The sequence below is a fragment of the Ornithorhynchus anatinus genome, chromosome 2, assembly GCF_004115215.2.
Source record: "Ornithorhynchus anatinus isolate Pmale09 chromosome 2, mOrnAna1.pri.v4, whole genome shotgun sequence".
Classification (NCBI taxonomy): Eukaryota; Metazoa; Chordata; class Mammalia; order Monotremata; family Ornithorhynchidae; genus Ornithorhynchus; species Ornithorhynchus anatinus.
The window spans coordinates 76,619,466-76,646,756 of record NC_041729.1 but is presented as its reverse complement, the minus strand read 5'-3'; the positions used below and the strand labels follow the sequence as shown (position 1 = coordinate 76,646,756).

Below are 27,291 nucleotides of genomic sequence, written 5' to 3'. Positions count from 1 at the left end.
TCTCATAAGTATCCCCTTATTTCCAATTTCAGTAAAGTAAAAAAATCACAGGTAAAGAATAAAATCACATCTTTATTAAAATGAAAGAGGAAGGATGTATTACTCAAATATGACTGATCAGTTTCTTCACTGCTGATGACAAAAGGTATTATTGTTGCAATTACACAAGGTGGCTATGAGGGTCTAGTTTGGAAAGTACTAATGGGTGGATTTTTTTTTTTAGTTACATCTGTATTCATGGATAAGGCTTATCAGATTATGATACTACACAAAGAGGAAAGGAATAGAAATAAAAAGCTCTAATTGTCTGAGTAGCAACAGAATAGAAAGACTAAGCCAGCACCACTTACATTCATTTTTAATAGGACTATTTAATATTCAGTGATCATGCATTAGGACACCACCTGTTCTTATATAAGCACACTAATTGTATTGGCCCAGGGACAGATGCTTTTTGAAAGAATGTCTTAATGGCAGTTCCTTTTGGCATCTAGATATTCATAGGGAAAAAGTAAGTTTGCGAGCCGTGCTAACATCAGAAGCGATGGCTCATTGCATCCCAAGCTAATGCTTCAATCAGTTTTGCTTGAGAGTCCGCCCTCAAGCTCTCTGATGTCAGCAATTCCACCCAAGTGACAGACGTTCATTCATTCAATCGTATTTATTGAGTGCTTATTATGTGCAGAGCACTGTACTAAGCGCTTGGGAAAGTACAGTATAACAAGCAAATCCCCCTGCCCAGAAAGAGCTTACAGTCTAGAGAGGAGGAGACACACAATATTAAAAATACAGATATGTACATAAGTGTGTGTGTGGAGGGGTGAATAAAAGGAGCAACTCAGGGCAACACAGAAGGGAGTGAGAGAAGAGGAAAGGAGGGTTCAGTCAGGAGGGCTTCTTGGAGGAGATATGCCTTCGATAAGGCTTGAAAGGCGGGGAGTGGGGTGGGGGAGTCATTGCCTGTGGATTTGAAGAGACAGAGTTTCCCAAGCCAGAGGAAGGATATGGGTGAGGGGTAGGCGGCAGCGAGACAATCAAGGTACAGTGAGAAAGCTAGCACTACAGGCAGCAAGTGTGCAGGCCGAGTTGTAGGAGACCATTTCTATTCCTCAGCCCTGATCCTCCCCTCCTTGGTACTGTTCTGGGGGCCTAGGGCCAGCTCCCAGTGTCATGGCAGATGAGCAGTGTGCAGGACTACTAAGGTTCCTCCTGGCCTCTGATAGCAGCTATCGATCTGGATAATTCCCAGCTTAATCAAGAGGTGCATGTGAAGACAATCTTTCAGATAAAGTCCACATTCGATATTGCAAACTAATGTTTTTCAGTCAGTGGGTGTGGCTGGTCAAACAAGACCAGTAGCAGATCCTCCCCCTAGAGTTAACTGGCTAGTAACCATGGGACTCTTAAAAAGCTTATAGAACTCGCCTGATTTGTTCACTCTGATATTGGGTTTATCGTGTGTGAATTAAGTCTTTGTCATCTTTTTGAAATGGATCAAAGACCGATCTCTGTTATGTAGAGCTTAAAGACCCCCTCCCTTTTTAAATCCCTTCTCTAATACATTACTACAATCTCTGAGATCCATTTTTAGGGAACTGTGAAACACACTTAAAATATTATTTTCTCATAAATACCATTTATTTGAAAAGAATCCAACCTAGCAACCTCTTTTTCCCCTTAAGAGGTTTTCATAGCCATGTGGAAACATAAGAAGGTTTTAATGGTACAGTGACTATCTGAATGTCATTCTGGCCAAAAGCCCAGGTTTCCAACAGCGTTTCAGGGATGTTAAGGAGTGTCAGCCGCTATTGGGGCAGTGAGCCAGAGGCTAAATAGCAAAGAACTAAGCTGAGGCACTGAGCAGGCTCCCCCAGAGTGTGGTAAGGGATCACTGGATAAAAGAGTTTTTCACATGCATCATTATAATAATAATTGTGGTATTTGTTAAGCACTTATGTGCCAAGCACTATTCTAAGTGTTGGGCTATATACAAGGTAGTCAGGTCAGTCACAGTCCCTGTCCTACATGGGAATCAGTCTTAATCCTCATTTTACAGATGACGTATCAGGCACAGTGAAGTGGCTTGCCCCAAGTCACAAAGGAGACATGTGGCAGAGCTGAGATTAGAACCCACATCCTCTGACATCCAGACCCCTGCTCTTTCCACTAGGCCACACTTCTAAATCCTTCCCTGCTTAAATACTACAGTTGTTGTTATTGCTATTAGGAGCTCGGCAGGTCCCCGGGTCACACTGGCTATTTAAGTGCTTACTATGTGTCAGGCACTGTATGAAGCACTGGAGTAAATACAAGCAAATCGTGTTGGCCACAGTCCCTATCTCATTCTAGGCTCACACTCTTAATCCCCATTTTACAGATGAGGTAACTGAGTCCCAGAGAGACTAAGTGACTTGCCCAAGGTCACCCAGCAGAAAGGGAAGGAGTTGGTCTAGAACCTACGTCCTTCTGACTTCCAGACTATTGCTCTATCCTTTAAGCCACTCTGCTTATCATGTATCTCTGCTGAACCGATATACATGTCTTCCCTTTGGCCTAGCACTCCTTGTCCATATACAGCAGACTGTCATTCTCCCCACTGTCATGCTTCATTAAAATCACATCTCCAAGAGACTTTCCCTGACTAAGCCTCATCTCTCTTCTGTGTCCCCAGAAACGTGAATCTGTAACCTTTAAGCACTTTGCATATACCTCACCCTTAGCTCCCCAGCAGGTATGTTCAAATCTGTAATTTATTTTAATATCCGTGCCCCTGTCTAGACTGTAAGCACCTTAGGGGAAGGTGCTTTGTCTACCAACTCTGTTGTATTGTTCTCTCCAAAGCGCTTAATGCTGTTCTCTGTATACAGTAAGTGCTCAGTAAGTAACATTGATTAATCTAGGGCTACATCAAGCCACACTAAAATGCATTGTCTTGACATTTTGGTGTCTCTTTAGCCTCCAGCCTTAATCTACAATGCTGTCTAATTGACATCTTTGTCTACAGGTTTAGAAAGGAAAAGTCAAAATTTCAGGGAATGATTTTTTTTCCCTAAACTAATACCACAGTTAAAGAACCATAATTTTTTTTTTTACCATGGTGTTTCTTGCTTTAGAAAATAAAACCAACTTTAAAAGACAGAATTAGGAAACCTCAGATAATTTAATAAAAAGAGAGCCTGGGTTTTTTATGTTGACCTTATCATTACCCTTTGTTTTTGTCCTAATGGCTACAGATTCTAATTGTAAACTAGCTACAGAAACTCACTAGGGAGTTGAAGTGAAAACCTTTTTCCTGATTATTTTTAATAGCGAAGATCAAAGAAAGACCATCTGTAAATTGAATTGAACTGAGACAACAGCTTGTGGGCTGATCTGTTGCTCTGCTTGCTGTTTTCACTATCTCATTTTCGGAGTGTTAAAAGGGAAGGCTTAACTTTATCAGGCTAATGCAATGTTATGTTTGTGCTTTATTCTCTTGTTCCTTGATGTATGCAGATCCACACAAATATTCTTACCCTTTCCCTGCCACTCTTTCAAAAAGGCTTTAAAAGCTTGCTGCCTGCAACTTTTTTATTATCCAGCTACATGAACTTTAATAATCACTTTGAAAGAGGTCAGCAGAAGAGCTCCCACCCCAGTTTTATGCTTCTTCCCTAAAAAGAAGTTGTTTAGTGGTGTGAAGTAAGGGGAGTTTTTAAAGAAAAAAGGGAATGGAGGAGAGCCACTATGGACTAGGTAGCAGTTAAAATTTCAGAGAGTGGGGCATGAGTGGGGAAGCAATTTAACCTAGTAACTACCTAGAGTCAGAAGGATCTGGATTCTAATCCCAGCTCTGCTACTTGTCTGCTGTGACCTTGGGCAAGTCACTTCACTTCTCTGGGCTTTAGTTGCCTCACATGTTAAATGGAGATTATACTGTGAGCCCCTAGTAGGATGTGTGAACTGTGTCCAGCCTAATTAGTTTATATCTACCCCCAGTACTTAGTTCAGTGCCTGGCACACAGTAAGCACTTAATAAATGCCATTTTTTAAAAAAGAGGGTGTGATTTGCTCTAATTTCAAGAAGGTCAGTAGAGGAAATTAATATGAGGGAGAGATGTTAGTGGCATGGCCTGTATCCAACCTGATGAGCTTGTGTCTTACTCAAGTACTTAGTACAGAGCGTGACACAGTACGCGCTTAACAAATACCATCCATACAAAAAAAGGAAGGAGAGTGTGGTGTCCCAAACTAAGCTCTAGCTGCTTCTGGGTCCAGGGAAAGAATAAGATTTTACTTGGTTAGGAACTGCCATGGTCCCTCTATAGAATGGTCCCTCTCTCCAGAAAGTGCCTGCTTACTTTTTTAAGAGAAGTGAGTTGACAGATTCACAGAGCCCTCTGGTAGCCAGAGGTATCACTGCAGCCTAATCTGCGCTTTTCTGAGCAAAATGTTCTGATCTCTATCCAAAAATCCCAGGCAACAATTACAGTAGCAATACTGATCTTGATTTCTATAATTTTTGAACCCTGGCTTTTCCTCTGATCCTACATAGCTCTGCTTTTTAACTCCCACTAAATGAGTTCTTGCACCCATGCTGGCAACTCTGACATTATCCCATGAAGCAAAGAGTTTGTTGTTTTTGTTTTTAACACTCGCATTCTAACCCCACTAGTAGTGATAGCAGCATTTGGGTGCCCAGTTGGTGTCGTGCACTCTACTAGATGTTTGGGAAGTACAGAATAACGAAGCAGCATTGGCATGGTGGAAAGAGCATGGGTCAGAGTCACAGGGCCTGGATTCTAATCCCAACTCTACTACTTGTCTGCTATGTGACCGTGAGTAAATTATGTAATTTCTACGTACCTTCTCTGTAAAATGGGTATTAAGACTGTGAACCCCACATGGGTCACTATGTCCAGCCTGATTCTTGTATCTTCCCTGGTAATTAATACACTTCCTGGCACATAGTAAATGGTTAACAAATACCTTTAAAAAAAAAATAATGAAGTGACCCATTCCCTGCCCACAAGGACCTTACTTTTTAAGAGGAGAGAGAAACATAAAACCATTTACAACTGAAAGATTTTGCTCCCTGCCCATGTCTGGTACAGAAATATAAGGGCTAAAAGTCCCTTTTTATCTACAAATTCTCCTTAAAAACACAAAACTGGGGTGGGAATTTGAGTATTTTATTGATCTCTCAAGATCATCAATAGTGTTTGAGTACCCACTGTGTGCAGAGCACTGTACTAAGCACTGGGAGAACAACAGATAGAGGAGATCTCTTTTTTTGTTTTTCATCTTATTCCCATTGCACCTGGGCAGTGAGATTACCCTAATATTATGACCTATTCTTAAGGACCCTGTATTAAATTCCATTATCGGACCTCAGGATAGTATTTAAATCTGGTAACTTCAAGTTGAAGCTAGAACACTTCAACAATTAGCCTACGAATTAACAATACAAAGGGTTTTAACTTACACTTTTTATCAGTGGAAATGCATTAAATATATATTGGACTTCTGAAGTTCTTGGCAGAAGGGAGAAGCAGCTATAGGATGCTAATCTTGTCAACCCTTCTCTTGGGAAACATTTGGCTTGCAAATTCTTATAAAATTTAATTACCTTAGATCCCTGTGTTTAGTTCTGCCACTTGTCTCTTTTAAATGAATAAACTCTGTTAAATCCCTGTGAAGCCATCTTGAGATGTTCAGGTAAAGTTTTAGATGGAGAGAAAAAAGTAGAGTCGGAAGAATAATCCACATTCCTCTGTATCTATTGAGGAAATTTCAGTACAATAATATGTGTGCAGATGACTATCTTCCTTGTTAATAAAAACCTTCCCATTGTGGTCTTTAAAAAATGTTTATGGTTTTTATTTTATAGAGAAGAAATGTATTTTTAATCAGGAATTTTGTTTGGACTGGGAAGGTTGTTTTCACTTGAAATTAACCTTAATTTGTCGGTTTCCCAAAAACCCCCACCACCAAATAAAAGTAGATAAGTCCTTTCCTTGGTCTATGTAAAAGGTGAGAACTTTACATTTCTCCCAGAATGAAGAGTCTGCAATGCCACAATTCAGAATGAGCGTTTCAAATATTTCCCAACTTAAAAACCCAAACACCCACTGCTATATACTACTGAATGAATAAATGCTGTAGCCATTTTGACTACTGTATTCCTGGAATTGTGCAGTTTTTCCTTTAAAAATTCATTTTTGAAATCAAGAGTTTGAGGCGTAAATCTATTCGTGTCCAGAGTGAAATAATGGCCTAGATCAAATCTGCGGACTCGACACTCAAACATTCTAGATTTTTGAACAATTCCTAGGTCTCTGCTGGTCAGCAGTAGAGGCAGGATGGGGGAGGGTTTCCCTCCCTTAAAAAGAACCACGTGGTTCACTTGATCATCCTGCCAAGTCAAGTGAGAGGTCCTTTACACTCCTATCACACTAAGGCAAACAGTCGAGGGAGGGGACAGGCCACAGGATGTCTGTCATGCAGTTAAGCTGCTGAAATGCATCTTCAGCTGGCTTTTCTCATCGGGCACTGAGGAAGCTTTGGTCGCTGTGTTCTCATTTAATCTAAGAAGCTGCGGGGCTGCTGCAAGCAAGAAGCACCCGAGTGTGGAAAAGGGACAGAGGAAAAAAGGGTTACCCGGCAGAGTCGTGCTTTCAAAATGTTGGGGACCATAACAATCACAGGTAGGTTACCAAAAAGAAAAAATAATGTAGTCATGCCTGAGTACTGTGAATCAGTGGCTTCATTATTTGTGAAAGCAAAGGATCCCTGCTGGCCTTGCTGAGATGGATCTTGGGGTGTGGCAGGGGGCGGAATGTTATTTATTGCATATATTAGAATTTTTTCAAAAAACATTTTGGAGAAAAAAACAGGTGATACTTTAACAACCCTGAATATTTCATATACAGGGGGAATCTGATCGTCGCTTTTTGTTAGACATGTTGAATTTTAAGGATCTCTTACTGAGGCATTGCAGGATACCAGTGTGAGATTTTTTTGTTTTTGTAGCCAAATGAGTCTAAAATGCAGTTACCTCATGAAACTAGACTTTTCTCTCTGATGACCTAGGGTAAAAGAACCCAAATACTCTACTTAGTGCTCACCCAAGTATTAGTTCTTTTAGGCATGATTCATATCAAAGCCAAGGCGTTTATATAAAATTCATGTTACCCAATGTTTGTACTTGATCTCATTTGTAAAAGGTTGATATAGTCTAGGAAACTGCCTAAGTGAATAAAATGCCTCATTAGCTAATATAAGTAATAACTTTTTTCCCAGAAATGGTTAGTTTTAGATGTCGAGTAATCCAAATGTATTTTTCAGTAAATTAGGCTATTTTAAAAATCTTACAACAGAACACCTTTAGGTACCTTCACTGTTTTATAGCAGTTTTAAACTTCTCATCACAGCCTCTTAATCCAAAGAACAGATTCTCCTTCCTCTTACTCCCTCTCTTCTGTGCTCAAGGGTCAGATCATCACTTGATAATTCAAAAAACTCAGATACTGATTGATCATGAAATTGTCAAGCTTTTGAAAAGTAACTTGTGTGGAAGGGATGAAACTGTCCAAACTCTTAAGTGTTTTCCTTTTCCTAGCCAAACCCTGTAGAGATCAAAAGTTTTCTTTGGTATGTCAAAAAAAAAATACCGCAGCATGTTTGGTTTCCATAAAAATCATGTAGTTTAGAAGCTCTAGGGATTAAAAGAAGCACAAATTTCCCTTAGTGCTGCTTTTGCGAACAGCCCTCTCTTCCTGTGACTAAGTATAATGAAGGTGAAAAGTTTAGCAAGGTTTGGACGAAATCGAATTTTATTATTTCCTGTAGTTTGGCTTGTTTACTTCTTTAGAGTGTTCACTTAATTAGCAACTAAAGAGGTCAGCTTTTCACTCCCCGCCCCCCATTCTCATTTTTGTTTGTCTTGCATTTGACTCTAGTTATAAGAAAGGTGATAAAGGATTTGTGTGTGTGAGCCAATCCACTGGATATGGGAAACTTCTTAGACTTTCTTTGAAACCCAATTTTGTGGTACGATATCTATGTAGATAAAACCTGCAAATACCAGAAACTCTGCCTGCAAGGATGCCATGTGTTGTAGAACAGCTGGTAGAGGGGGAGGGAATCCTGACCATACCTTTACTTGGTGCTGTTTACAGTGGAGCATACAATGAGGTTTTCATGAAACTAGCTGCTTAATGAGCTTATCACATGCTGAGCCCCTCTTCCCTAGGGGTTCTTTTCTTTGGAGCAGTAATTATGGGTTAAATTGTTTCTCTTTTGAGGAACCTTTTTAATAGGGTCAGATAATCTTGAAAGAATGATGAATGAAGAACCATGTAATATGCAAGAACCCAAGTTACTATTACAGACTGCTGTGATTTGCAGTTTAATTGCAATGCAAGGAATGAGTAGTTAAATCTCAACGTTTTCTAGTAAATAAAATAGCATGTGAATTGGAGTAATCACTAGACCCCACAAAAAATACACATTAGTTATCATTTTTATTCGTTTTTTGGCACCCTACTATGAGGAAAGCATTCAATCTGCCTCATAGAAGCTCAAGATGAAATATTTTTGATTTTGCCCCTTTAAAAGAAAATTATACCTTGAAGCTTTAAAAGGTCATCCTCTTTGAAACTTGCCAAGAATCCCCAAAGCATCCACTATAAGACTAGTATATAGCAAACAGAGCTTTTTTAAAAAAGCCATGCAAATTTTCAGATATATAAGACTAGAAATAACTAAAACACTCATTTAAAATAGAAAAAATGCATTAACTGACACTGGAGTGATTTGAGAGAAAATACAACTTTGTAATTAGGAAGCGCAAACAGGGACAGGTAATGTATTCTTGGATGCTTCATATAAATCAAATGAGAAAATAAAGCTCTTCAGAATAGTGAACATTTTTATAGCAAATCAAATATTATTAAAGCTAACCTTTTTGTTTAAATGACTGTAATAAACTTAATGTACGGTGAAATTGGTTATAAGACTCTTACCTCTATAGACTGAGTAGGTTCGTGGTACAATCAGTTACTTTTGAACAGGAGTTGTTTTAAGAGTGGAAGACTTTTTTTCCTCTCAAATTTACAGTTTTATTTTGGGGGTGAAATGGGGAATAAACCTGTGAATCAATAGATTGAGTTCCTGAACACTTTAAAAATAATTTCTTCCTCTCTGAAATACTAAGGATGAAAGTCAAATTGACATTTACTGATGCTAAGTGTCCAATCATTTGATATATGACCCAAATTGACATTCTCAGAAGTAAAAGTTTCTTGTTTCATGGCCAATTCAATCAAATTCATTTGGTGACACTGGATAACAATTATTTGATGTGCAAGCTTTTTCATTATGCCAATTAGAAAAACCTATTTGCTTCTCTTTTTGAATGGGTCATTCTACAGAAAATACAGAATAAAATAATTGAAAACATTTCTACTAATATTGTGGGTAAGGTGAAGAATAGGACCACTTCTATAACCCTGATTTTTATGGCAATGCCTGGTGTTTAGCGAGTTTCAGAACAGTTGATTTTATCTTGTCCTAACAAAAAAAAAATCCCCCTGTGCCTGACACATATTAAGTGCTTAACAAATTACAACTAAAAAAGTCAGAAACAATGGTTAGAATTGTCAAATTGTTTTGTTTCTAAGTCAAATTCTTATATGTTTAAACCTTCCTATTCAACCAAAAAAAAAAGGAGGGGGGGAACCTCTCACCCCTCAAACCAAAAGCCCTCTTTGGAATGTTTCAATGGTTAATGGGATTTGGAACATAGGGGGTTGGGTGTGTAGGATATATCTGATGGATTTAGAATGCAGAGAATTTTTGGAAGAATTCCAGGGTAGTGCTACAAATCTCTGGAGAAAAGTCAACCAGCTCCAGATGTCGACATGGATGACTGCAAGCACATGAAGTGCTTTAGATTTAACTGTTAAAGCCTAAAGTTTCCTATCCCAAACAGTTGGAGGGCAGCCCTCTCCCCTGCCTTCTAATCTGCTGGAACTAAAGAAGGCTGTTCATCCTTATCTATATCAGATTTCCAGAAGTACTAGAAAAAATTGTTATATGAGAGGGGTTAAATAAAAGGGAACAGAACACAGAAGCCCATTTCTTTAGAAATTAAAAATTAGTTCTCATGTGTCTTGGATATCAGGTATTTTCTTTATTTTTAAAAAAAGAATCCTAACACTTAGCAGTAAATCAATTACTTTCTGAATAAAATATCCAAGTGCTCTCCAGCTAGTTAAAACACAATCATATCAAAGCATGAATATTATGTATCACCCATTGTTTCTATACTACGCATTACCCTTACTTATTCAGGATGTTTCAAGAAGTACCCATGTGTAAAATTATGATGATACATAATTTCAGCTTTTACCTTTTTTCTTATTTAAAAAAAAAAACTGAGTTGAAAATGTTAAGTTGTGTTCTTCCAAGGTGATTGATGCCTCTTCAGATCACCATATTAGTAAGCTTGTTATGGGCAGGGAATAAGTCTGATAATTCTGTTGTATCATACTCTCCCAAATGCTTAGTACATAGTAAGTGCTCAATAAACATGATTGATTTGCTGATCATCTGAAGACCGATTCCAAATATCATGGTGCTTGTGCTGAAGAGTCCAGATAGCAAAGGATTTATGTATTTGTGAAAAATGAATGACATATTAAGATTCTCATGGTAGGACTTTTATTTTGCTTTGTTCAGTGAAGGGCATTGTCATGCTCCTTCTCTTCTCCCTCCATCCCCCCAACCTTAAAAATGGATTATGATAAAAATTAGTAATGATGTGCTTTTTTTAAAAAAAAAAACTATTTTAGCTCTCTACTGTGTCGAAAGCATAGATCTAAATGCTGGGAGAGGTTTCCGGAATCAAAAATAAAAGATGGCCAATAAGTAAGCTATTAGACTTTAAAGACTCTTTTTTTTTTCTTCCTTTCTACACAAAATAGTCTGTTTATTGCTTGCTGAGTGAAGAGCACTGTACTAAACCCTCAAGCAGCTTACAATCCAGGAAGTGAGATGGACAGGTTTCTTTAGATGGTTTTTGAAGGTGGAAAGTGAGATTACATAAAAAATTCAAAGGGAGAATGAGGTCAAGGGAGTTATTTGATCAATCCATGGTCAAGTGAAAGTCAACCTCCGAATTTTTTTGAAAAAAGAAAACAGAAAATTTTCAATGATGGATAGAGTGCCAAGAGTGGGATAGAAGCAGTGTAGCCTAGTGGAGAGAAAGCACAGGCCAGGGAATCAGAAGACCTTCTGTGTGACCTTGGGCAAGTCACTTACCTTTTCTGTGTCTGTTACCTGTAAATTGGGGGTTCAGTACCTGCTCTCCCTCCTACTTAGGCTTTGTGTTATATCTTATATCTATCCCAGCACATAGTACAGTGGATGACATAAAGTAAGCACTTAACATATGCTACCATCATTATTAGAGACAAGATTTAGACTTTTCCTTTGACTCCAACTTGCCGTTTGATATAAGGCAATTCGATCATTCTAATAATAATTATTTAAGTGCTTACTATCTGCCAGACACTGTACTAAGTGCTTGATGGATATGCGCAAATCGGGTTGGACAGTCCCTGTCGGCTCAGTCTTAATCCCCATATTACAGATGAGGTAACTGAGGCCCAGAGAAGTGAAGTGGCTTGCTCAAAGTCACACATGCAGGGAGTGGAAGATCTGGGAGAACTCAGGTCCTTCCAACTCCCAGGCCTGCGTTCTGTCCATTATGCCATGCTCCTTCTCAGACTTTGAGTTCTCTGCCTATAAAATCAAAATAATACACTAATGTCCACAGTATCTGTTAAGCACTTAAGGTGACTGAGGTGAGATTAGATTGACTGGGAAGGTGGAAATTTTAATTTAGGGACCCTTTCCTACAGGAGTTATTTAGAAATATAGTAATGCTTACAGAGACTGGGTAAGATTTGCAGATTAGATATTTATACAGTTTGGAGAGATGCAAAAAATGAGTATCATTATCACTATCTCAATCAACCCTTCTTATTCTAGGTTTGTATTCCTTGACCACCCCCATGCCCATGAGATGAGGGTTGCATATCATGAGAAATATGCTGTTGGCATCTATTGCCACATATATATTTGAAATCCATGCCTTGCAGTTTACTTTTCCATAATATGATTCCATTTTATAAACTTTGGAAATCCTTGTCATGATTTCATTTTTAAAGCAGTCAGAGCACTTTCAAAATTTATTTCTATTGTTTAGGAGTCCAATTCTAAAACAGATAATTCTATAGTTGAATATGTTTTCTTAAAACAAAAAATGAATTCTAGAAGGATGTTTGTTAATCACTGAAAGTGAGAGTTCTCTTTTAATGATGTTGATGGTGTTTTGATATCTCTTCATTTTACTCAATTCATATCTTATTTTGAAAAAATAGGCTTCTGGCTGCCATGTAGACTTTGCCCTCACTTGTTATAGAGTTTAAATTGTCACTTACTCCTTGTATGGTGCTTGAACGAGTTTCTGGAAATGAATCATGACTGTTGGTGTGTACTTTCCAGGAAACTGAAAGGATGATGACCAGTTCTGTAGTATTTTACCAATGGTTTTCCTTCAATGCTTGGTTATCATGAGTCATTTACTTTTGCATCAGCAATGCCCTGGCTATTATTCAGGGAATATATAGGTGCATCTTTCTAGGGGCTTGGAGCCTAAGCAGAGGTGCTCAGTGTCGATAGGCTTGGATACCACTCTCTTTATTATTTGGAACTACAAAGGAAGAGAAGAGAATGTGGGGAGGGGAAGATATAAGCAAAACCTTTCTTCTCCTTGTCTTTCTTGTTTAGTCCAACTCCTCACTTTTCTGTCTGACCTGACCATACCCTATGCTTTAGGTTTAGATGTACTCATAGATGGCAGGACTTGAAAATGTTATTCATGGAAAAAGGTGGGGAAGTTAATTAGTACAACCATAGCTTTGTGGCGGGACTTCCGGGAGGCAACCTTCATTCTTCTCTCTAAGCATCCTCTGTTGCCCAATTGGCTCAGAGCCAGAATTCTCAGAGCATGAGCCCAGTATGGCATTATTATGTTCTGAATCTGGAAAAGAGAAAGGGTTGTTCCTTGTAGAAATGGACTTCAAATACTAAAGGGACCATTTGGCTAGATCAGTTGCACCAGTTAATAATTATAATAATTGTATTTAAGCACTTCTTATATGCCAGACACTGTACTAAGCACTGGGTGGATACAAGTTGGGCTAGACACAGACCCTGTCCCACATGGGGCTCGCAGTCTTAGTCCCCATTTTACAGATGTGGTAAATGAGGCACATAGAAGTTAAGTGATTTGCCCAAGGTCACAAGCAGACAAATGGCAGAGCCGGGATTAGAACCCAGGTCCTTCCGACTCCCAGACCCGTGTTCTATCCACTATGCCACACTGCTCACTGAGGAATGGAAAAAAAATAATTCAATAATGCAGATTTACTTGGGCAAATAGATTTGCTTAAATTTGGAACACTCCATTAAAATGTATCCTACTTAGCCATCCTACTGGCTATACATACCTTCAGTACATACCTTCAGTTCTTGGAAAACACTTGCTTTATTACATATTTAGGATAGCATTTTGTTGGAATCAGGGGAAAGTTCTTTTGACAGCATGCACATGACTGAATTCAGCATGGTATTGAAACAGTTTTGTACTTGCGAATGATACCTGACACAACATGAATTACTTCGGTGTGTATTTTTGTTAATGTTACGCTTTTCAGGTACTTAGAACTGACCATTTTGCCTTTGCAGTGGGTTAGAGAAAGAACAAGGCTTCCGGAGGAGGAGAAAGTATAGGCACCAGTAGACTTTGTCTAGATTCAAATGCTTTCACCCAATTATATTAGCTCCAAAGTATTTTCAGATACAAATATATTTGAACTGTCTTAGTTCTGCTCACATTCAGGGGCTGCCTGTAAAGTTATGCAAATTTAAAATCTGATTTAGGAAATAAGGATCTAACCACAGAGGTGCATATTTTTGGTAGTGTAGATGGAACCCCCTCCCCCCCTTAGTTAGTTAAGCACTCTGAACAGGTTATTATCATTTAGCACAGGGAATTTCCTAGAAGACCAGCTTATTTGCAATGACCTGAATAGGGCTTCTCAATCAATCTATTTATTGAGGACTTACCCAGAGCCTCTTAAATTCCTTGTTTCTCTTGCTTCTGTTCTTTTCTCTCCTCTCCTCACCCAGCCTGAGGCCACAAATTCTTCTAATTTCAGTCAGATCCAGGGTGAACTAATGAAGCACCACGTCTTGCATAGTGCCAATCCCAGGAAAACCTCAAGAAACGGGTCCAGATGTAGGAAACCGATTTTTGTGGGAAAAATAAGTTTTGTGGGTTTATTTCTAATGGCATTTAAGTGCATACTATGTGCCAGGCACTGCATGAAGCACTGGGGTAGATAGAAGTTAATCAGGTTGGACACAGTCCATGCCCTTATGGAGCTCACAGTATTAATCTGAATTTTACAGGTGAGAAGTGAGGCACAGAAAATTTAAGTTACTTGCCCCAAAGGCATACAGCAGAGAAGTGGCTATGGCTCCCCTAGGTTTTGGAGGGTCTCTTGAAAAGTAAATCTATTAATTGTACTTCCAACGTGATGTTAGTAAAGATTAAGCACCTGAAATTGCTTTCTTAAAGTTCTCTGATTGTTAAAAACTTAAGGACTCTTATGGGAATCCTTTTTCTGTTTCTACTTTGCTTTTTTCACCCAGAATCAAGCTATTCCTCTCTAAATCCTGACACTTCTTTTCCCATTACATTTTTAAAAGTTAACTCTTTGGAGACTAATGAGCTTTCTCCCACAGGGTGGTCTTTTCTACAGCTCTTTAAAAATGCCACTCCCCTAGTTTTCATTGTCTCTGGCTGCAGCAGTATCCTATTCATTCATTTAATCGTATTTGAGAGCCTAGTGTATGCAAAGCACTATTCTAAGTGATTGGGAGAGTACAATATTATAAACTATTCCTTTTCATCAGTCAGGCAAATCTTCCAGCAAGTTATTCATCCTGAAACACCCTCTAAGTCAATACCTATCGCTTATTCTAAAGCCCCTCTTCAGAAATGTCCAGTTTGGGTAGACAGTGCTTTCCTGTCCTTTCACCCGCACAAATAATACTTAGGAGAAGCAGTGTGGCCTAGTGGAAAGAGCACTGGCCTGGGAGTCAGAGGTCGTGGGTTCTAATCCCGGCACCGCCACTTGTCTGATGTGTGACCATGGACAAGTCACTTCACTTCTCTGGGCCTGAGTTACCTCATCTGTAAAACGAGGACTAAAATTGTGAGCCTCATGTGGGACAACCTGATTACCTGATATCTACCCCAGTGCTTGGCACATAATGTTTAACAAATACCATTATTATTATTATTATCACAATAATTCCACCTCCAAGATATCCCCAACACAAGAGATGATTCCATCTTAGTGTGTGGATCACAGAGAAGTGACCCACAGTCTACATATCATACACTTTTTAAAAAAAAATTCTGAATAGGAATAGGTTTTCTTCTTGTATTCACAGTTTGTATGTGGTAATCCAAGGGTCATTTAGAAATACTTGAAAGCAATATCACACTGCCATCTCCTGGCCCTTTATTCGATTGTTCTAAACAGCATAAATGGCCTTTTGGACTAAACAGTGTTTTCTCTATGTAGTGCTCTAAAATTACCCATTTTAATGTAGTGGAACTGAAGGATTGAAACTTTTTTTAAAAGAATTCTGATAATAGTAACTGAAAATAGTTTGCTTTAGTTATTTAAACTTGATTTAAAGTTTTTAAATATTTAAAGTTGATTTAAACTTCTCTATTTTACATGACAGAATTCGTTAGGAAGTTTGTTCTCTAGTCAGACCAGTCACACTACCTCCAAGAAGTCCCTTGCGATGAAAAATGCATAGGTATTCTGAAACACATTAAGTATCAGGAATTTGGTTGGACTTAATGTGGTTAACTTTAAAATTAATGGAACTTTTTTCCCCAAAACTTTCCACTATAATTATGGGAATTTGTTAGCATTAACTAGTTGCTAAGCACTTTATCAACCACTAAGGTAGATACAGTACAGTAAAAGCAGACCCAATCCTTACCCAATTAAATATATGAATTAGAGTCCAGCTGCCCCAACTCCCAGGCCCATATTCTTTCCACTAGACTACCCAGCTTCTCAAATAACCATTAGAAGCAGAGATAAAATCAGTCTAGTTCCTCCCAAGACTTACTCTATTGCCCCTGGTTAGTTTCTGGAATAAGTGACTTGACAACCCATCTGTCAGTGACTTCTTATGATATTCTAGAGAGAAATTGAAATTTTATAAACATCCTATTCTATGCAACAGTGTACTTGATTGCTGTCAACCAATCTATGGTATTTATTGCTTATTAGTGCACCGTACTGACCACTTAGAGACAACAGTCCTCAAGGAGCTTAATTTGCCACATTTTTTATATTTAGTTCTATCAGATAGATTTAGGCTGTATGTTAGCTAGTTTAAGTATATTTGGCATTAATGGATTCTATATATTTTCATTTTCAATATATCAAAATGACTCATTATAAAGCTCTTAGTGACCATTTTCTGACTCATACCAAAAAGTTGAGTTGGATAGTATGTGTATGTGTGAATGCACGTATGAAATAGGTAATGATCAATTGTTCTGTTGTCAGAATATATTATGTTACTCTCACAACATTCCAAAGCATCTTTTAGAGAATTAATCTCATTTGAGTTCACTAGTGAAGTAACATCAGTCTTACTTTAAAAATAAAAAAGGTATTTAAATGCTCGCTATGCATCAAGGACTCTGGGGTAGATCCAACCCTTCTCCCACATGGGGCTCATAGTGTAAGTATTGAATCCCCATTTTATAGTTGAGGAAACTGTGGTATTGAGAAGTTAAGTGACTTGCTCCAGGTCACAAAACAGGCAAGGTGGAGCGGGATTAGAAGCCAAATCTTCTGATTCCTAGGCCTGTGCTCATTCCACTAGGCCACAATGCTCTCACTCTAGTAATCAGTAGTACATATTAAGTAGATTCTGTGATAAATACTTATAATAAAAGTGAAAGCATTTCTGGCCACAAGCATTAAATCAAGTTTTTTTATGTTTAATTGGATCAACTATATAAGGTCATCAACGCAATGCGTGAACTTGTAGATAAAGGGTTTTAGACTCTTTACTTTGTAAATTAAAATGAAATCTGAATCAATACAAGCAGAATGATATTTAATGGGAAAATCTCTGTTTGATAATTGTCCTGACCATACATGTCTTTTGAAGAGAAATGTGTGGCCACCTTGATTTAGGTACTCAACTCCCGAAACATTAGTATACCTCAATTATGTGGGGATGTCTAATCATTTTATATAGAAATATCAGTGTCTATTCCTAGTGAATATTAGGGGCCTGGGGAATTGAGAATAAATGTTGAATCCACTAAGATAAATTAAGTGGACCCCTAATTAAAATATTCTATCTGTCCAACCTCAATCTAGTGTTTTTCATATTTTCTGTCCTCTTTAAAAATAATTTTACTGCAATAAAGAATAGTATTTTTATTTCCTTTTCAAGATTACAGTACTGGAAACTGGTTTGAATGCACAAAGAGGGTTGGTACAGCATTGCAGGTGTTAATAGTCTATTTTTAATAGCTTTGTGATCTAGTGGAAAGACCCCAAACTTGAATCAGAGAACCTCAGTTATAATCCTGCTATGTGACCGTGGGCAAGTCACTCAACTTATCTGTGCCTCATCTTCCTCATTTATATAAACGAGGATTAAGATCCTGTTCTCGCCTCCTAAACTGCAAGATCCAGGTGGGATAGGGACTCTGTCTAACCTGATTATTTTATATCTACCTCAGACAGTGCTTGGCACGTAGCAAGCACTTAGCAAATACCAGTTATTACTACAAATTTTTCTACAGGGATAATTCTAGGGAAGTCTGAAGATGACATCTGTATCAAGGGCCAAGGTGTCATTGATCTTCATAAAAATGCTTTCATCTGCTTCAGGAAATAAGTTTAATGTAATACAAACAGTGTAATCCTTGAAACATAGACTATAGGTATGAGCAATCTGTTTTAAGGGTTCTGAATTTTGTAGTTCTGGTAGTAGAAATGTGTCAACTTCTGGAGCCCAGAAGTAATTTAGCAACTTTAATTTAGTTGGTGACATCCTGGTTTCACTTATTAATCAATTAATAGTTTCAGACTTACTCAAATTCTCTCCTGGTGTTGAATTTTCTAAATTTTGAGAAACTGAGATATATTTAAATCCGATTAATCTGTGAATTCTAACTTGCATTTGGATTCCAACATGTTTTGGGGCACTTTTTAATCCCTCTGTGGCTCTCTGTTATGAAGTAGAAAGATCTTGTGGCTGTGGGGTGGTGGTTGGGAGGTTATTGGTTAAGCAGTTGTCAAGCACTGTTTTAGCGCTGGGTAGATACAAGATAATCAGGTCAGATGCAATCCCTGTCCCACAGAGAGCTCACAGTCTAAGTAGGAGGGAGAATAGGTATTGGATCCCCATTTTACAAATGAGGAAACTGAGGCACAGAGAAGTTAAGTGAATTGTCCAAAGTCACAGAGCAGGTGAGGGATGGACCCGGCATTAGAATTCAGGTCAGTCAATAGATCATCAATAAAAGAGATCATTTATTGAGTGCTTGCTATGTGCAGAGCACTGTATTAAGCGTTTGAGAGAGTACACTATAATAGACTTGGTTGATTCACTCCCTACCCACGACGAGCTTACAGTTTAGGTCCTCTAGCACTCAGACCCAGAGTCTACCTACTAGGCGAGGCTGCTTTATTCTATTTCTAATGTTGTTTACAAAAGGAAGCATGGGGTATAGCCCATTGATATATGCAGTAGAAAATTTCCAAAAAATATTTTTTTAATTGCCTAATGATTTAAGATTAGTTATTTTCCACAAAAATAAAGGACTTTTTCCCCTCCAGACAAATATACCCACACTACAATGAATGTCAACACAGCCCATAGATTGTCCTGGTTGAACAATGTTCCAAATCTTCAAGTGTATAAATCAACTCATCCACAATACAATCCATTCAATTGTATTTACTTATTTAGCACTTACTTTGTGAAAAGCGCTTGGAAGAGCATGGCGTAGTGGGTAGAGCATGGGCCGGAGAGTTGGAAGGTCATGGGTTCTTATCCTGGCTTGGCCCCTTATCTGCTGTGACCCTGGGCAAGTCACTTCACTTCTCTGGGCCTCAGATACCTCGTCTGTAAAATGCGAATTGTGTCTGTGAGCCCCACTTGGGACAGGGACTGTGTCCAACCCGATTTGCTTGTATCAACCCCAGCGCTTAGTACAGTGCCTGGCACATAGTTTAGCACTTAAATACTATTATCATTATTATTACTATACAACAATAAACAGATACATTCCCTGCCCACAATGAAAGACAAAGCAGTCGATATTTATTGAACACCTACCATATCCTGAGCATTGTTAAGTATATGCAAGAGTACAATTTTTAAGAAAGATGTAATCCTTTCACTAGAGGAACTTTATTCATTGGTATTTAGTGCTTACTATGTGCAGAGCACTATTGTAATGGTTTAGGTGCACTTACCACCTACGTGATTCGGGGGGTGGGGAGGGTGTACGCCCGTGGGAGGTCCATGGTTTGGCCAGAGGGTAGCATGCCGAAACAGACTGGCACAGCAAAGCTGCCAATCCTTATTATAGAACCTGTGTAACCCTCATCCCTTTTAATTAGGCCAATAGGCAATATAGCTCGTTCACCTTTCCTTCCTACTGTTCTAATCTTCCCCATTCCCAAGTCCCAGTCTCTCCAAAGGGCCAGAGCTCCTTTTCTGGGAGCAGACTACCCAAGGTACAAAAGAAATAGATGTAAATACCCAAATGTTCTTTCTGTACCTGTCATCAGAGCTGCTTGCTCCTTCCATCAGGAAGCCTTTCTTCAGATCTTAGAGAGGTCTTGCCATCTCCTTTTCACAACTTAACTCACTTGTCATTTCTCATCCTGGGGCTTCTCCTCTTAGCCTCATTTTGAGCCTCGCCTGTTTGTCTCGCCTTATCTCTGGGTCCTGGCAGTGTCATTTGACTTACTGCTCAATCAGGCCCAAGGCAGGCACATTCCTCCTTCATGTTTCCACATGTGTAAGGTGACCCGATTTTGCTAAGTGACGAAATTTTAAAGGTCTGCTCCCAAAATCCTCTTTGAGAAAGTAGTAAAAAAAAGATGATTGTGCTAAGGGCTTACTATATGCCAAGCATGGGGTTAGATACAGTTCAGTCCGAGTAGGCACTGTACCTACTCCCTCCACAGGGAACACTTAGGGAGAACTGGCCCTAAACCTCATCTTACAGATGTGGAAACTGAGGCTAGAAAACTTATATAACTTGCCTAGGGTCATATAGGCAAGAGGTGGGGCCATGATTTTAGCACCCAAGTGCCCTGAATCTTAATTCTGTGCCCTTGCCAATAGGACGGCCACATCCCACCTGGGATAGTGGTCCTTTGAAGACACCCAAAACCACACTGCTGACTGAAGCGCCTTTCCCCTTTCCCCTCCAACTTGTCAGAGTAACCCCTGACTTTTGATTTCCTCTGGTTTCCATAGTCGGTTGCTCACACTGGATAAGTGGAGAGGGAATGTTGGAGAAAGTGGGGCTGGTGTGGGGGGAGGAGAACTGAGCACAAGCAGACAGTCAAAAAGTGCACACAGCAAAATCTAACCGATGAGCCTCCCATATCTGTCAGATGAAATTTGGGGCCTGTTTAGCACCTGCTCAACACCTATTTGAACCAAAGCCAAACCACAGTTTAGAAAATGGGGCAAAGGCATCCTCAAACTCATATGCAAATCTACCATCTCTATTATACATTATGTTTTCATATGGATTAGCTCAGTTGGTTAGAACGTGGTGCTAATAAGGCCAAGGTCGCAGGTTTGACTCCCGTATGGGTCCCTAAGTTTTTAGAGAAGCGGCCTGGCTTAGTGGAAAGAGCATGGGCTTGGGAGTCAGAGGTCATGGGTTCTAATTCCGGCTCTGCCACTTATCAGCTGTGAAATGGGGATTAAGACTGAGCCTCACATGAGACAACCTGATCACTTTGTATCTACCCCAGCGCTTAGAATAGTGATTTGCACATAGTAAGTGCTTAACAAATACCATTACTATTATTCTTATTAATAAAGTGGGGCTGGTGTAGGGGGAGGGGAACTGAGCACAAGCAGGTAGTCAAAAAAGGCACATAGCAAAAGTCTAACCAATCAGTCTCTTATATCTGTCTGATGAAATTTGGGGCCTGTTTAAGCACCTGCTCAACACCTATTGGAACAAAAGCCAAACCACAGTTTAGAAAATGAGGCAAAAGTGTCCTCAAATTCATCTGCAAATCTACCATCTCTGTTATATTGTACTTGCATAAACCCTTAATACATTGCTCTGCCCATAGCAAGTGCTCAATAAATACAATTGATTGGATTTGCAATTAAAAATGTTGGTATTTGTTAATCACTTACTATGTGCTGAGCACTGTTCTAAGCGCTGGGGTAGATACAGGGTAATCAGGTTATTCAACATGAGGCTCACAGTCTTAATCCCTATCTTACAGATGGGGTAACTGAGGCACCGAGAAGTGAAGTGACTTGCCCAAAGTCACACAGCTGACAGGTGGCGGAGCTGGGATTAGAACCCAAGCCCTCTGACTCCTAAGGCCGTGATCTTTCCACTGAGCCGCGCTCAGTAACAAAACTCTTTCAATGCCTTATTGTTCCCAGTAGGAAACTATAGGAAAAGTAGGATATATATTCTTATATATCAACTTTTCCCTGTTCCCAGTAAGAGCTGACAGGTTTTCACAGTTGGAGGGATAAACCTACCCACCGTAGGTTTCTGTTGCTCTTTCTGCCTTGGCAAAAACCAGAACCGAACAAATTAATGCCAGGAGGAGACCAAGGCCCAGAACAAGAAAGAAAGTGTATTCCGTAGAACAAATTATTATTCTGGGCCTTGTCCTCCTCATGGTATAGCATGGCTCAGTGGCAAGAGCCCGGGCTTGGGAGTCAGAGGTCATGGGTTCTAATCCCGGCTCTGCCACTTGTCAGCCATGTGACTTTGGGCAAGTCACTTTGCTACTCTGTGCCTCAGTTCCCTCATCTGTAAAATGGGGATTAAAAAATGTGAGCCTCACGTGGGACAACCTGATGACCCTGTATCTACCCCAGTGCTTAGAACAGTGCTCGGCACATAGCAGCGTGGCTCAGTGGCAAGAGCCCGGGCTAGGGAATCGGAGGTCGTGGGTTCGAGTCCCGGATCTGCCACGTGTCAGCTGTGTGACTGTGGGCAAGTCACTTAACTTCTCCGTGCCTCAGTTCCCTCATCTGTAAAATGAGGATTAACTGTGAGCCCCACGTGGACCCCTGTATCTACCCCAGTGCTTAGTGCTCTGCACATAGTAAGCGCTTAATAAATACCAACAATATTCTCTGTGCCTCAGTCCCCTCATCTGTAAAATGGGGATTAACTGTGAGCCCCACAGGGGACCCTGTATCTACCCCAGTGCTTAGTGCTCTGCACATAGTAAGCGCTTAACAAATACCAACATTATTATTATTATTATTATTAAGTGCTTAGATACCACTGTTGTTATTATTGCTAAAGAGCCTTCCCATTTGTTCTGTGTAAGGGAAATGGAAGGTCTTCAAGGGCCTAGAGCTGCCATTAGCCCCAGAGGCCTATGGGCTTCCTGAAGCCTGTCTCCCCCTGGAGGTCGGGGCCATTTTGCGGTTGCCATTTGACCCCACGGGGCTCCTGTAGGGCCACTGTCGCGACAAGCCCAGGCCAACATGTCGTGGTGGAAGACATGTAGTGAGTACCCAGGGAAACCCCCAAAGGCCTCTTTGTAAGGAGGGGGTTGTAAAACCCCTTCTTTGACACCCTCCTTTGCATGCACTTGTTGTTGGTTTGAGGCCTGTGGGCAATTAAAGGCTCAGAAGAATGGAAGCAAATATTGGGGGTTGAAAAGTGGGTGGAGGGAGAAGGGTGATTAAGCTCTTTTAAATAAGCGTGCAAAATGTGCATCTTGTTGCAGGCAACACTGGTAGATTGGATATAGTAATGTGATAAGCTCTCTGTTTTGTTCCAGAATGTGGAGGGAAAGTCTGCAAGAAGATGTAGGCCGCGGTTTTTTCTTTTCTTCCTTTCCTTTCCTTTCCTTTCCTTTCCTTCCCTTTCCCTTTCCCTTTCCCTTTCCCTTTCCCTTTCCCTTTCCCTTTCCCTTTTCCTTTTCCTTTTCCTTTTCCTTTTCCTTTCCTTTTCTTCCTCTCATATTTATTGAGCAGTAGAAGGAAGGAAGCAAAAATTAGAGGTTGGAAAAGTGGGTGGATGGAGAATGGTGATTAAGCTCTTTTAAGTAAGTGTGCAAAAGGTGCATCTTGTTGCAGGCAACACTCATAGATTGGATCTAATAATGTGATAAGCACTCTTTTTTATTCCAGAATGTGGAGGGAAAGGCTGCAAGGAGATGTTGTAAGCGCTCAATAAATACTATTGAATGAATGAATGTAGGCCATATTTTCATTTATGCACTCAAGTGTATTTATTGAGTGGTAGAAGGAAGGAAGCAAAAATTGGAGTAAAAAAGAGTGAAAAGTAGGTGGATGGAGAATGGTGATTAAGCTCTTAAAAATAAGTGCGTGAAAGGTGCATCTTATTGCAGGCAACACTCATAGATTGGATCTAATAATGTGATAAGCGTTCTGTTTTGTTCCAGAATCTGGAGGGAAAGGCTGCGAGGAGATGTAGGCTGTGTTTTCATTCATTCATTCATTCACTCAATCGTATTTATTGAGCGCTTACTGTGAACAGAGCGCTGTACTAAGCGCTTGGAATAGACATTTGGGCCACAGAGAGAGCCTGACCCTGCCCAACGATGGGGGAGACAGACAGCAACACAAAACAAATTCATTCAATAGTATTTATTGAGCGCTTACTATGTGCAGAGCACTGTGCTAAGCGCTTTGAATGGACAATTGGGCAACAGATAGAGACCATCACTGCCCAACAACGGGCTCACAGTCTAAACGTGGGAGACAGACAGCAGAGCAAAACAGAACAAGACAACACAATTAGTCTGGCGTGGATATCATCAAGATAAATAGAATCATAGATATAGACACATCATTAACAAAATAGATAAATTAATAATACAAATATGCATAGTGCTGAGGGGAAGGGGGAGGAGCAGAGGGAGGGAGAAGGGGGAATGGGGAGGAGAGGAGGAGCAGAGGGAAAGGGGGGAGCAATCTGGGAAGGCCTCCTGGAGGAGGTGAGCTCTCAGGGCTTTGAAGAGGGGCAGAGCTAGTTTTAAAATTGTCGATTAATTTATCGTAGAAAATTTTTAAAATGGATGTGGAGTATTCATATTGTAAATAGAAACCCATTTGTCCCCGAGGAAAAGATTTTTCCCTCAAACTTCATTTAATCCTATTTCAAAGCATTTCAGTTTGTTCAAATGTAAATGAAAGTGGCGTCATAGACCAGGTATTTTAGTCTCTCGAAATGCCATGCAGAAAACAAAGTTAAGGAAAACAAAGTTAACCAGCTTCTCTGTGATTTCTCCCCATCTTTTGTTTGGTTGAATTCAGGTGTATTTGGAGATAACTGGAGAAGAAAGGTGGTAAACAGGTCTAGATGGCCTTTTCCTTTCAAAACAAAAGGTTCAGGGTAATAATGGGTGGAGGGTGGTATTTGCCTTGAAGCAAGTCAAGCATGTGATAGTAATTTTAAAAGGATTGGAACGCATTGGCAAAGTACCAATTATTATATGATAATCAGGTCGAAAGGAAATGCACTCTAATCTTTATTCCAGTGCTTTGGGTCAGGTCTTTATTAAACAGCTATTAAATATCTGGATAACTTAAATGTAGATGATCAGGCTTATTGACATCTAATAGAAAGTTTGGGGATGTTTATAACACACGAAAATATCTTGGTTCTCCTCCCCAACCTAGAAGTTTAGTGGGACGGGACTAGGAAAGAAGGATTTTAAGGGTTTATCCTTTATTCCCCACTGTTTGTTATGCTAATTTCCTGTTTGGTCTAGTGCTTTTCTTCAGCTGGCAAACTGCCTCTGGGATGAAAGTTTAGAAGAAACAGCTCAATTTTAGCAGTTAGATTTTCACTTTCTTCACTGCCAGCGGATTTCCTTACCCTGAGAAGATATCTTGGTATCTTCTCAGGGTAAGGAAATCCGCTAATTTTCAGTTTTACTTGTTTTCTGCTTGCAAACTCCATTTTGTGTTTTTGGATTACTTTAACTTGCAAGACAAAGAATACTGGAATAGTGCCGTGGGGCCAACAGAGGAAGTAATAATAATAATGGTGGTATTTGTTAAGCGCTTACTCTGTGCAAAGCACTGTCCTAAGCGCTGGGGGGATACAAGGTGATCAGGTTGTCCCATGTGGGGCTCACAGTTTCAATCCTCATTTTACAGATGAGGTATCTGAGGCACAGACAAGTTAAGTGATTTGCCTAAAGTCACACAGCTGGCAAGCGGCGGAAGCGAACCCATGACCTCTGACTCCCAAGCCCGGCCTCTTGCCACTGAGCCATGCTGCTTCTCAAGTAGGATGCTTGGGCTTGTCCATCTAATAATAATAATAATGTATTTGTTAAGCACTTGCTATGTGCCAAGTACTTTTCTAAGTCCTGGGGTAGATACAAAGATCCTTGCAGGAATAAGGGACAATTAGATAATTACAGCAGCTTTCTGTGGCAGATAAGGATTACTATGGATCAATGAAATCCTTTGATTTCTCCCGCCCCCCCAGGACACATCTTTTACCAACCAACTTCCAAACAGCAAGATCGACTGCTTTGAATTTCACATACATTTCCTTATCCTCGTGTAGCTGGGAAAGGAGTAATTCATTTCATTTATACATTGATATTTTTTAAAAAGTCAGAAACATGCTAACACCCAAAATGTACAGAATGTCATTTTCTTTAAGAAAGCATTTTGGAGAAATTAAAATACTTGGCTATGCATGGAAAACTAAACAGATCTAGAGTCTGTATTTCTGGAACTTCACTTTGAGCCGAGGATAATTCTTTACCAATTTGGAGTGATTGGTGTTTTGGTACATCTCTTCATATGAGCACATCTATAAAATAATTGGGGTATTTAAGGGTTTACTATGTGCAGAACACTGTACTAACCACTAGGATAGGTACAGGATCATCAGTAAGTATAAATGAATCAATATTGTAGAAAGTAGATTTTAATTTAAAATATAATGGTCAAATTAAAGGGGTTCATTAGGAAGAGAAGCATAGTAAGAAAATCAAACTCTTCAAACTCGGGTTGTGAAATACTCAGCTGGAACAACAGAAGTGAGACAGTTGCAGCATAGCTCAGTGGTTTTAAAAAAATAAATGTGCTATAGGAGAGATGCCTAAATAGGAGTACTGCATCATTTCCCAGGAACACTGATCAAACATCTTCTAGTATTCTGGGTCCAGTTCTGGGGTTGTGGAAAAACCAAAGAGAGTCATAAAGGTAATTAAGGCTGTGAGAAAAGGTTATAAAGGAACAATAGGATCAGTCTCCGGTTATGTGATGAGCTATTTCCTGGCGCCCACTTCCAGGCAGTGGTGGGCTATATTCAGCTTAGGTGTCACTGAAGCCAGAACAAGAAAAAAGTGCCTTAAGTGAGATATTAGATATTCCGGAGATTTTAAAAGAGGATGTATTCTCATCGGTCTGAAGCGACCAAGAGGTGCTCCTGTGTGGCAGGTGGGGAATAAGCGAATGACTTCTCATGGCCCTTTCTAGCATCATGAATCTAGTCCTATTGTGTATGTGAATTAAAGGAGGGAAGAGGTATTTTCACAGATTTGGGGGAATATGGGATCACCTGCAGAAGGAACAAATGGAAACTTAAGTAGAAATATACATCATTCGTATTTTTGCTTTCCAGTTTGTTTCCCTGGGATTCTCTTGACTGTAACAATGCTTCCTATCGTTAGAAACAGTTTCAAGCAATCTTTTAGTGGAATGGAGAGAAATCTTTGTTGCTAAAGAGTATTTATTTAAAACTGATGAAATAACCTCAACTGCTGAAGTAGCACGACCTACTGGAAAGAACATAGACCTGGAAGTCAGGAGACCTGGGTTCTAATGCCAGTCAATGATGATAATCAGGGCACTGTTACAGTAAGCCCTTAAGTT

General features: G+C 39.6%; 1 protein-coding gene across 4 annotated transcripts in view; it reads left to right on the top strand.

Annotated features, from left to right (window-relative positions):
• The window catches only part of AKAP12 (A-kinase anchoring protein 12), a 130,047-nt gene that overhangs the window by 89,555 nt on the left and 13,201 nt on the right, over positions 1-27,291 (top strand). The window contains exon 1 of one of the 4 annotated variants that reach the window (XM_029048168.2): positions 6,468-6,686. The exons of 2 other annotated variants lie outside the window; for them this stretch is intronic. In XM_029048168.2, coding sequence (XP_028904001.1) covers positions 6,662-6,686 — 25 coding nt within the window. In that variant the 5' untranslated portion in view covers positions 6,468-6,661. Of the gene's footprint in view, positions 1-6,467; positions 6,687-22,875; positions 22,928-27,291 lie in introns of those variants that run through there. One more of the 4 variants, XM_039911150.1, reaches the window with a different exon arrangement.